Source organism: Mastigoproctus giganteus, chromosome 13, assembly GCF_048544385.1.
Source record: "Mastigoproctus giganteus isolate SK-2022 chromosome 13, ASM4854438v1, whole genome shotgun sequence".
Taxonomy (NCBI): domain Eukaryota; kingdom Metazoa; phylum Arthropoda; class Arachnida; order Uropygi; family Thelyphonidae; genus Mastigoproctus; species Mastigoproctus giganteus.
This window is the reverse complement of record NC_143587.1, coordinates 105,428,933-105,441,988: the sequence shown is the minus strand read 5'-3', so window position 1 is coordinate 105,441,988 and position 13,056 is coordinate 105,428,933. Positions and strand designations below refer to the sequence as shown.

The window sequence follows — 13,056 nt, the reverse complement described above, 5'->3', positions numbered from 1 at the left end:
TAAGCTTGCTTTCTTGCATCATATGCCTCTGCTAATGCTAATGCTAATATATGTGTGTTTAAAGTTTAAATAAATACAAACATTTTTATGAACAGTGTACAATATAATCCAGTGTACAACAAAAAATAACCAAATATATTACAACATAATTCTTAAAAGTATACTAATAAATTGTCAGCATCATGTAAGTAGTCATAGTCATTTCTTAATATGTATGTATTAATAAATTGTTTTAAAATGTTAGAAAATTTATTCATTCCCACTTCTTTCCTATCTTTTACTATATTTCTAAATTTACAGTATTTTTCATTGTTGAAAAGGTCATATTTCTTTATAACGAATTTTTTCAAGGGAACGATTGATTTCGTTATATAGAGGTCCCACTGTACGTGATATCAAATTTATTCTTTGCATCTAGTTGCATTGTAATGGCTTCATAGCAGTTAATCAGAATGATGAGGCATGATCATCTTAACAAATCCATTCTGTAATTGCCATATGGCTCCACTCCTAAAATTGCAGGTCACTATTTCAAGTTTCAAAACAGGAAATATGTTTGCCCATCTCCAGTATATAGGGACCATCCCAAATCCAAGGATGTTCTCATAATTATGGCAAAATGTGTGTGCTTACCACTATTTTCAGCTTCTATTAATACAATTGAATATATTCCATTGCCACATGTGGCCTATTTATTTTCAGTTTCAACAATATTTCTGCCACTTTCTTCTGTTATCACAAAATCATTTAGCTCTAAGTATCCCAATCCCAAAAATTTTTTCATGTGCAAATGTAAACACAAAATACTTATTTACTGTCAGCAACCTGAACAGCCTGTTTGGGTTGCTGATAAAGTGGGCCAAATGTATTTCATTCTTTCCTTCTAGTATTAAAATAAGAAGAGAATTCTTTGCTAATTCTTAGCCAATAATGTCTCATAACTGTGTTTTAGCTTGTCTTTATCTACCTCCCTAAGTGACTTGACTGCAGACTATTTTATACTTACTGTAGGTTTCTGTACCTCCAGAAAACACAGATCAACAAGCATTTTTTAGGAAAAAATGTCTGGATTAAATAAATCTGTGGCCACTGATTACAGAATCTGTTACAGAGAAGTTTTCCTCTAGCAAGTCTAGTTTTTGTGATGAGACCAAATATGTGAACAACAGGAGTGATTATACCATTGGTATCTCTTCATGAATATAATTATATGTATATTTATTGTTTCATAATCTAATTATTTGATTATAAACAGTTTCAGGTAAGATGTGAATTACTGACAAACATTCATTGTCACCTCAAAAGTGTAAAAATCATCCCAATAAATTCTATGAGCATGGCTCTACATTAACTAAATCACAATAATGCACATCACAGCAGATATTCAGAAAATTTACCAGTTATACTTTGGCTGTCTCTAGGTGAACACAATGAGATACGGGCACCAGATGTTATTTGTACTGCTTGTTCAAATGGATTAGGTAACTGGTTGGACAAAAGGAAAACGTTGATGCCATTCACCATACCCATGATGGGAGTGAAATTTGGATTCTCAGTTAAGAACAAGCACAAGATTATTTATCTGAACCTTGATTCAGCACAAACCAGATTCTTTCAAAAACAAATGGAATGAGATGATGGTGTGAATTACTGGACACTTGAAAACTTCAGTTGGTCTTGAGTACACGACTGATGAAGAGGCATTAGATATGGAGCATGAGTTGAATGGCCTAATTAGAAACACTTGGTTAAGAACATCAAAGTGTCTAACTATAAAAAATAAAAATAAAAAACTTTTGGTGACATTCTTTACATTAACAGTTTGCTCTGCTACTGCCATTATATCAATGAACTTTTTTAGGGAATTGTCAAAAGTACACATCACATCTAAATAGCATTTCTTAAGGTGTTCTCTTGCATGAGGAGAACTTAAAAGCCATCCATCCCCACTACTCACGCTATTCATCTAGAGGAAACATACAATAATGTGAAAACACACATGAAGCAGTTCAATACAACACTCAATAGAATACTAGCAGCAGTGACATAAAATCATTGGAATGTTAATGGGAATGCAAAGAGGGTTCACAAAATATTGTTTTCTATGCCTATGGGGCAACTATTCTACCAAAGAAATTCTACCAAAAAAAAAAAAAAGAAAAAAAAGCACATATGAGCCAGGAATGACTATGGTACATAGGTAAATGGGTGAGACTAACCAGTCCGCAATCGCGGAACACTTCTGGTCGACCCATCATGACCATAACCCCAAGTGCAATTACGAAGTGATTGACCAATCCCGACACTTTCGCCACTGCCTCTGGCTAGAGTCACTTAACATCTTGTGCAATTCGAGAACTATGAATTGCTGCAATGGCACAAGGCTATACCCTATCATAGAGGCCAATATCTTGAAACTGGACAAATGCTGGCAGCAAATCCACACACATCCGTGCAATAACAATGAGCAGCAACCTAGTAGTTGAATGTTTAATCTCATGCACGCACAACTCTGTATTCGTTAAAAATTTTGTATCTAATGTCTTTATCCTGTTAGAATTGCCAATAAAGGGGTCCATTTAACCCCAAAAAGCTACATGTCATTTATCATATATTAAACTTTCTGGATCAAACAGTACAGTACTTATTTAATGACTACTGTGTAGGATGGTCCATTAGTGGATTGAATGAAGATTTTTGTTCCACTTCTCCACATTAAACTTGGTCTAATGAAGTTTTATTGAAGTAATGAGTAAAATGAATTCAAAAAGTATTTTATTACTGGACGTAAGGAATAGAGAGCTGGACTTAGGGAATAATTTCAACATTGTTTATTTGGATTTCAGCAAAACATTTGACTCAGTCCCACATGAGCAGTTACTTTATAAACTGGAACAGGTTGGAATCACATGGAAAATCCTTAGATGTATAGCTGGAAGGCTTCAGAGCAATAGGCAGAGGATTGTGATAAATGGTTATTCCTCAGATTGGGTTGACGTAAGAAGTGGGGTTCCCCAAGGATCAGTATTAGGACCACCACTGTTTTTGATTTTCATAAATGACATCGATGAAGGGATAAGGGCATGATGTCTAAATTTGCAGATGATGTTAAGATTGGTAGAGTAGTTAATGATAACGGCAAAACAGAGCTTCTTCAGAGTGACTTCAGGGACGGCCAGAAAAATGGCAGCTTTGATTTAATCTAGCAAAGTGTAAGGTATTGCACCTGGGGAACAGTAACACCCCAAAATAACTTATACACTTGGTGGAGTTGAACTAAAGCCAGTAGAAGATGAAAGGGACTTGGGTATTACGATATAGTCAGACACAAAATTCTCTGAGCATTGTAGACTGGTTGCAAGGAAGGCTCGTGGTGTCCTATCTAAGATTTATCGAACTGTGAGTAGAGATAAGGTCATAATGCCATTATATAAGGCTATTGTTAGACCACACTTGGAATACTCTGTTCAAGTATGGAGACCACACCTAAAGAAAGACATTGTGCTTCTTGAAAGGTCCAAAGACAGGTAACTCGCCGGGTGAGATGGGCAAAAGGGTGTCCATATGAGGAAAGACTTCAAATATGTGGGTTGCAGAGCATGGAAACTGGACACCTTAGAAGAGACTTGATTGAGTCTGAAGGCTCAGTGAAGCGTATGTAAAATGAATGAGGATGAAATTTTCACTGTTATAAATAATTCTAGAACAAGAGGCCATAATTTCAAGTTATGGGGGGGAGATGTTTAGAGTGGATTTCAGGAAGTTTTATTTTAGCCAGCGAGTTAAAAATTACTGGAATAAGTTACTTACATGGATGGTAGAGGCTAAAAGTTTGGGAAAATACAAAGGTCAGCTGTATAATTACCTATGGGAGGAGGGAAAAGCATATGCTGTCTATTTCCTTTTCTCTTATTATATTTTTATTCTTATTTTATTTTTTTGTTGTTTTATTTTATTTTATTTATTTTTGTTATTTTATTTTATTATTATTATTATTTTTTTTTTTTGGCTGTTGCAGCATAAGTCATAGGCTTCCTTGCACCATGTGGCCATTGCTAATACTAATACAAAAAAAAAAAAAATAAATAATAATTATAATATACATATATATATATATATATATTTTTTTTTTTAAGGAGATCCATACAAAATACTATTCATCAAATGTCTTGTATTAGAAACACAGTATAACAAACTAATACAAACATAATGAATCATTATGAATGATCATTATAAGAAGCATGTGTAACTTTAATAATGTATTATTCAACAAAAAAATCTCTATTTTTACCTGCATTTCTTCCATTCATCTTCAGTAAAGAGAAACAGTGATGAGCACAAACTCTGTTCCCAGAAAGACTAATCAGCATCTGAACATAAGGAACAAACAGTGGAGCTGGGAGAAGATCTCCGGCTAGACGGAGGAACTTATAAAGAGATATCTAAAACGAGAATAAAAGTCAATGGACTTAAAATAAACTAGATTATTAAAAAATTGTGATTCAAGATCACCAGAAATACAATGAAGCATAAGATAAACACTGATAATCTTATAAGAAAAATTAATTTAACTACCAATAACCAAAAATAATAAGAATCTGTGATAACAATTTGATACAACCATGTGACAAATACGTTTCATATAATACACTTCTATAATTCACTTCTATAAAATTCATGAGTCTTTCAATCACGTACAACTTCTGGAATAGTTGTAAACAGATAATATGCATAAATAATAAATGTGGGATGTACAAAAGGACAGCAAATAACATTAATTCATAAGCAGATGGTAAGAGAAAATCAAATTCTCTCAAGTACTTCAATAATATTCTGGTAGTGAGACAATTCCACATAAACTTATCAGTTCATGGGGAAAGAGGACTGTCAATAGGAAGCTTTCTGTGCTGCTAAACTTCACTTCCTTTAATGGAAAAGTGCTTCACAAGTTGTATTTTGTTTTATTGTTCATTACTACTGTATTTAGTTTTTATTATATATTGATTGTATCAACCTGCACTATAGTAGGCCCATAATTATGATCCCACCTCTATGCATTTCAATAAACTGGGTTTTTTTTTCTTTTTTTAATTTTATAAAGGCAAAGTACACATTTATGTCCCTAGTAAAAACTTCAGAGCTACAGGGTTCAATAACTTCCACAATTTTTTAATATATTAAAAAATAAGAGATTACATCAATCTTTCTAGTGGAATGCTTCCAGTCAATTCTCTCCCATATGTGACGAAAAAAATAAGATGAAAAAAATGAATTAATGAATTCCCTCACTCATACAGACACGACCAAATCTGATGCGCAACAGAATCGAAAGCCCAACACGACCCCGAAACACATCAAGCCATCGCAGCAAGACGATGAGTGTGAGAAGACATTATATCAGAATAAATAGTTAAAACTGCTTCCAATAACAAATAATTAAAATCACTATTAAAATCACAATTAAAAATATTAAAAACAATATTAAAATTAAAAGGATTAAAAGATAAAATTGGGATGAATACTGAAACGATTAATTTATACAAATTAATACATTTATATCCCAGAAATAGGACAGCCCATATTCCATTGGAATCAACTATTAGAAAATTAAATAGTAATAGTAATATTACTATTAGTAACAGTAATAGAGGCATGTGATGCAAGAACGCAAGCATAAGAGCTTATGTAGCATCAGTCAAAAAAAAAAAAAAAAAAAATTTCAGACATCCATTCAATCTAAAAGTTTTACCCAGTTCCTCCTTGAATTTATTTAAGCTATCAACTGCCACAACGACATATGGAAGTCTGTTCCAGCAATTAACCACCCGCTGGCTAAAGAGAAATTTCCACACATCTATTCTAGAACTGTCTTTCCTCGATTTGAAATTATGCCCCCCTCAGGTTCGTAATCTGAGCAAGTGGAAGAATCCCAACAGAATTAAACATTCTCAACCCATTCAAGGCTTTATACACCTCAATCAGATCACCTCACAGGTGCCTAGTCTCTAGCTGCTGCAATTTGTGGAACTTAAGCTTTTCTTGGTAAGAGGACCCCTTTGTTCCCCTCACTAATCTTGCCCTACATTCTCAAGCAACTCTACATCCTTCCTAAAATGACACCTCCAGACCTGTACGCAGAACTCAAAGCATGGCCTGACCATTGTCTTATGCAAAGGGATAATCACCCTTGTATCCATATGCAGTAGTTTGAATTTGTCAATGTTAAACTTCAGTTGCCACTTCTCAGCATATCTGCCCAAATTTCTAGATCCTGTTGCAGTAGCACACTGCCCTTACTGTCATTAACAACCCTGCCAACCATTGTATCATCTGCAAACTAAGCCTGATATCCTTTTGTACATTTATCAATTATATTTATCAATATCACTGATAAATATAGAAAACAACAGTGGGCCCAACACCAAACTCTGGAGGACTCCACTAATAACAATAGTCATTGAAGAGCCACATCCATTTATTACCACTCTGTCTTCTCCACTCAACTAGCGTTTTATCCATTGTAGCAACTATTTAATAAGTGCTCCAATTTGTACAGTAGTTTTCCATGCGTAACAGTGTAAAAAGATTTTCTGAAATCCAAGTATATGATATAAAAATTAGTTTTTGTATCCAGTTCCCTTGTAACCACATCATAGTATACGATCAAATTTTTCAGACAACATTTTTCCTTAACAAACCCATGCTCCGTCTGAAGTGCTGTATTATTACTGCAGTCTTGTCTATGATCCGGAAATGCATCTTTAACCAGTGACTCCACTATTGTCCACGGAACAGAAATTAAACTATTCTGATCTGTAATTACTCGTGCCAAGCTGAGATCCGCCTTTGTGAATTGAGGATACATTTGCACATCTCCAATCTGTGGGGACTTCCCCTGAGTCCAAGGAGGCTCTTATAACTATGGCTAAGGTTTGCTTACTTCATTTGCCACCTCCTTTAATATAACTGAATAGATCCCATCCAGCCGAGGTGCCTTTCTAATGTTTAACTTCAACAATTTCTCCTCCACTTTGCTCTCAGTTATTACAAAATCATTTAACTCCCTGTTAGAGTCTGATAAGCTTCTGGCCTCCACTTCGCTACAGAATTCCTCATGTATGAATGTATATGCAAAATACTCATTCAGATTATCAGCTGTCTGAGAAGGATCATCAACAGCCGAACCATCAATATCAAGTAGACCAATCTGATTCATCCCCTTCTTTTAGAATTTATATAAGTAAAGAAGTCCTTGTGGTTTTCTTAGCATCCTTTGCCAAAGATTTCTCGAAATCTTCCTTCGCTTGCTTACTCTCCTTTGTAACTTAATTACAGACTAGCTTATATCTGCCATAGTCTTCTGTGTCAACTGGTAATTTATATGCATCCCATACATTTTTCTTCTCTGTCACGAGTCCACTCAACCAATTTTATTTGGTTGAGTTCTTTTTCACTCTACTGGTTTGCCATACTGCCACTAGTCTCATTAACTCATCCAACATCCATTTAAGCCTAAACCTTGACAATATGTCAAGGTTTAGGCTTAACCATGACTAAACGACTAAACCATGACCAGCGGAATTACTTAAAAGTACAGATCACTGTCGAAAAAAAGCCGTGAAGTAGGGTTGAATTTGAAAGTGTCTGGAATTCTGCCCAGACACGATAGGAGGGAGTATATGATGAGAGCCTTGTCGATGAATTCGACCCTGGAAAGATTGTGCAAGGCTCAAGGGGTAGAATTTTTTCAGCCTGGTCTGTACTTGTTAACAGGAAAGACTGCTTTTACAGGGATGGGATACACTTAAATAGAAAGGGTGCAAGAATATTTGCTGATGCTATCGAGACAGTGTTAGGTGGGTCGGAAAACTGCTAGCTTGGAGGGAGACAAAGACTAATAGATTAACAGTAGCCACTGGCAGAGGTGAAAGAGATTCTTGCACTGCTTCTATTGGAATGAGCAGAAGCCTGAAAAACAAGATGTAGGATATTTCAGAGACTGCTAGAAGTCATTGCGTTACAAGTAAACACATGGGTTGTGTTAGGGTAGCTAAGAATAGAAACAGGTGCATGCATACTTGCGTGTATACCAATGCTAGGAGTTTAGTAAATAAATTTGATGAATTGCTCAAAACATCAAAGGCAGATATTGTTGGGATATCAGAGACGTAGTGTCACACAGATATAAGGAATGCAGAACTGGAATTTGGGGAGTACAACGTCTACAGAAAGGATAGACAGGATAGGAAGGGAGGAGGGGTTATGCTATTAGTTAAGAAACACATAAAATCCAAGGAAGTGAAGCCAGTCGACATCGATGGACAGGGCAGTGTCAAGTCAGTTTGGTGTGACATAAGCATAGGTAAATCAAAATTGAGAGTAGGAGTGTGCTATAGGCCTAATGACTCTGATGAGTATAATAAGATACTGTACAGGTAAATAGAATGGGCCAGTAAATCAGAGAGTCTTATAATGGGAGATTTTAATTTCCCAGATATTGACTGGAATTTGTGGGTTGGTCACTCACACACTAGCAAGGCTTTTGTGGATTTATTGGATGACTGTTTTCTACACCAGCATGTTCGGGAGGCAACTAGAGGGAGTAATACTCTTGATCTGATTATCAGTAGTGATTCTTCATCCATTAAGAATCTGCAGATAAAGGAACCACTAGGTGGCAGTGATCACAGTGTGCTGAAGTGGGATTTACTCAAGGAGGTAACTACCATCAGAGGTAAAGGGAAGGGTTTTTGCTTTCGTAAGGGCGACTATGATGGTCTGAGACAGTACTTAAATTCTATACAGTGGGATCAACTGATGATGTTACCAACAGCAAATTCAAAATGGGAAGAATTCAAGGAACTAATCTTGGAAGCCACTAGGCTTTACATACCAACCAAGAAATATTGTTCAAGGTTCAGGCCTAAATGGTTGTCAGATGACCTAATGAGACATATTGCAGAGAAGAAAAATGCATGGAATACATACAAATTAATGGGTGACATGGAAGCCTATGATAGATATAAGTTGGTCTGTAATCATGTCACAAAGGAGATTAGGCAGGCAAAGGCAGATTATGAGAAATCCTTGGCAAAGGATGCAAAGAAAAACAGAAAAGAGTTCTTTACCTATTTAAACTCATGAAGGAAAGGGATGAATCAGATTGGTCCACTGGATGTTGATGGTTCAACAGTTGAGGATCCTACTCAGGTGGCTAACAATCTAAACAAGTATTTTGCATCTACATTCACACATGAGGAGTTATTCAGGAAGGGGAATGTCGTAGATGAAGTAAACATTGGCAGTGAGCTAGATGATTTTCTAATAACTGAGAGGAAAGTGGAGGAGAAATTGTTGAGGATAAACATAAAAAAGGCACCTGGGGTGGATGGGATCTATCCAGTTATATTAAAGGAGGCAGCAAAGGAAGTAAGCAAACCCTTAGCCATAATTATGAGAGCTTCTTTGGACTCAGGGGAGGTACCCATAGATTGGAGATGTGCAAATGTAACCCCAATTCACAAAGGAGGATCAAAGGCTGACACAAGTAATTATAGACCTGTTAGTTTAACTTCGCTTCCAGGAAAGTTAATGGAGGCACTGGTTAAAGAATCACTGCAGGATCATCTAGGCAAGAATTCAGTTATAGCTCAGACACAGCATGGTTTTGTTAAGGGCAGGTCTTGTCTGACCAATTTGATTGGATACTATGATGTAGTCACAAAAGAACTGGATGCAGGGAATGACTTTGATATTATATATTTGGATCTTAGAAAGGCTTTTGATACTGTTACGCATGGTAAACTGCTGCACAAATTGGAGCAGTGTGGCATTGGAGGCAAATTGCTGCTATGGATAAAGGGATGGTTGAGTGGCAGAAGACAGAGAGTGGTAATCAATGGACACTGCTCAACGTGGACTAATGTTATTAGTGGAGTTCCTCAGGGTTCAGTGTTGGGTCCATTGTTGTTTTCTGTATTTATAAATGATATTGATGATGGTATATCAAGCTTAATACCCAAGTTTGCAGACAATACAAAGGTTGGCAGGGTTGGTAAGGACACTACTGATGCTATGCTGCTGCAACAGGATCTGGAAAGGTTGAGCAGATGGGCTGAGAGGTGGCAAATGAAGTTTAACATTGACAAATGTAAAGTACTACATATGGGAAACAGTAACCCCAGATCAACGTATCAACTCTGTGGTACTACGCTGACAGTGGTAGAGAATGAAAAGGACCTGGGGGTAATTGTGCAGGCAGATATGAAGTTCTCTGAGCAGTGCAGACGAGCTACAAGAGTAGCTCATGGTGTATTGTCAATGATATACAGGAATTTTTCTAGCAGGGATAGGGATCTGATTATTCCCTTGTATAAGGCATTGGTCAGGCCACACTTTGAGTACTGTATACAGGTCTGGAGGCCTCATTTCAAGAAGGATGTAGAACTGCTGGAACGAGTACAGAGAAGGGCAACAAGATTAGTGAATGGAACAAAGGGTTGCTCTCTTACGAAGAAAGGCTTAAGTTTTGCAAATTACAGAGTCTGGAGACTAGGCATCGGCGAGGTGATCTGATCGAGGTGTGTAAGGCTTTGAATGGCTTGAGCATGCTCAATGCCGATGGGATTCTTCCTCTTGCTCAGAATAATCACCTGAGAGGGCATAAATTCAAATTGAGGAAGGACGGATGTCGGATAGATGTGCGGAAATTTGCCTTTAGCCAGCGGGCAGTTGGTTTGTGGAATAGACTTCCATCACTTGTTGTTGAAGTTGATAGCCTAAACAAATTTAAGGCTCAGCTGGACTGGTATTTCGAACGAACGGAGGGGTGAAATGGGAGTAGTGGTTGTGTGTGTTTTTTTTTTTTTTTTTTTTGGCTGATGCTGAATAAGCTTGCTTTCTTGTCATATGCCTCTACTAATGCTAATGCTAATATTTCTCAATTGGTATAAAAAGCCTACTACCTTCCACGATTAGTTCCTTTAATGCTTTCCACTTAGAATTTGCTGTTGTTAATATCATCAGTTGGTACCACTGTTTAGAGTTTAAAAACTCTCCCAGACCATCGTAGTCACCTTTTGTAAAGGTGACTACGATGGTCTCAGTAGTCATTATCTTTAAGTAAATTCCACATCAGTACATTGTGATCAATGCCACCTAGCAGTTCCTTTATGTACAAATTCTTAATGCACAAATAATCACTGCTGATATCCAGATCAAGAGTATTACACTCTCTGGTTGCCTCTTGAATATGCTACTGCAGAAAACAATCATCCAATAAATCCACAAAAGTCTTGCTAGTGTGCAAGTGACCAACCCAAGTTCCAGTCAATATCTGGGAAATTAAAATCCCCTATTATAACACAATCTGATTTACTGGCCCATTCTATTTCACTGTATAACTGTTTGTTGTACTCATTAGACCTGTATAACACACTCCTATTCTCATTTTCCTTTTCCCAGTTCTTTTATCACACCAAACTGACTCAACATTGCAATGTCCATCTACGTCAGCTGGATGCACTTCCTTAGATTTTATGTTTTTCTTAATTAATAGCATAACCCCTCCTCCTCCCTTATTATCCTATCTATCCTTTCTGTATACATTGCAGTCCCCAAATTTCAATTCTGCATTCCTAATATCTGTTTGACACCACATCGCTGATATCCCAACAACATGCGCCTTTGATGTTTTGACCAGAACTTAAAATTCATCAAATTTATTTACTATACTTCTAGCAGTGGTATACATGCAAGTATACATGCACATATTCTTAGTTACCCTAATACATCCCATATATTTATTTGTTTCATGATGACTGGCAACAGTCCTCCAGGCCGCTGCCCATTTTAATAGATACAGTGCAAGAATCACTTTTTCACCTCTGCCTGCAGCTACTTTTAACCTTTAAGTCTGTGAATCTCCCTAGGATAGTAGGTTTTTCGACCCACCTAGCGATGCCTCAATAGCATCAGCAAACACTCTTGCACCCTTTCTATTTAAGTGTGTCCCATCCCTGTAGAAATAATTTCTCCTGTTAACAAGCACATACCACACTGAGTAAAATTCTACCCCATGAGCCTTGCACAATCCCTCCAGGTCCAAACTGATTGATAAGCTCTCTTCATACTCTCTCCTATCATGTCTGGGCAGAAGTGCAGACACTTTCAAATTTAACCCTAACTCAACTTTTTTTCAGCATTGACCTATACCTGTTAAGTAAATCTGCAGATCTCCTACTCTTAATGTCATTAGTGCCAATGTGTACAGCAATATCACCCTTTATGCCCTTAAAAGATGATATCTGTTCTACAACATCAACAACCTCTGCCCCTGGCAGACAATACCCTGGTCCTTATTCCACCTATCCTTTTTACACAATATATTACCTGACTCCCTGACAATAGAATACCAACAATGACTAATTCCTGTGGGACCAGCACATTCTGCCTTGGAGATTGGTGCTGTGTTGCCTAATGCACAAAAGTAAGCTCTGCCTTTGAGTTGGGCTGCTTAGATCCTGATGGGTCCCCCATTTTAATACCTTCAAGGGCATCTACCCAACTCTTCAAACTCTCATATGCCCCATCAGAACACTGAGTTGCACCTAATTTCTTGGCCCTCTTGATACTTAAAAATATTGTTTCGAATGAAACAATGGTTTTACAAATATTAAGTAGTAACCTACAAAAAACTCTATCTAAATTAAAAAAAAAGAGAATAATTAGGAATATTAAACTACTTATAAAGTACAATATAATATGACAATTAAGTAAATAAAATAGCAAAACATGCTTTTTTGGAGCTTGTACTTCACAGCTGGAAAATATATATAGTTTTGGATATATATTTTAACAGCCTTTGCATATGTACTGGCTTACAACTGAATGCATGTGAACTCATTCATATAAACCTTTTTTCCTTATCAGAAGAGAATATCTTTCAGACCAGAATTAAAAATTACAAGGAAAAACAACTGATTACCTTTTTTGCTACACTCAGTAATCTTTCTTTAACCCAGCCTTCTCAATGAACTATTTTCCAGAGATTTAGCA

General features: G+C 36.6%; 1 protein-coding gene across 2 annotated transcripts in view; it reads right to left on the bottom strand.

Annotated features, from left to right (window-relative positions):
- Positions 1-13,056, bottom strand: part of Nup205 (nuclear pore complex protein Nup205) — a 738,550-nt gene that overhangs the window by 515,355 nt on the left and 210,139 nt on the right. For both annotated transcript variants that reach the window (XM_090387115.1, XM_090387116.1), the window contains exon 12: positions 4,292-4,442. In XM_090387115.1, coding sequence (XP_090243241.1) covers positions 4,292-4,442 — 151 coding nt within the window. The remainder of the gene's footprint in view (positions 1-4,291; positions 4,443-13,056) is intronic.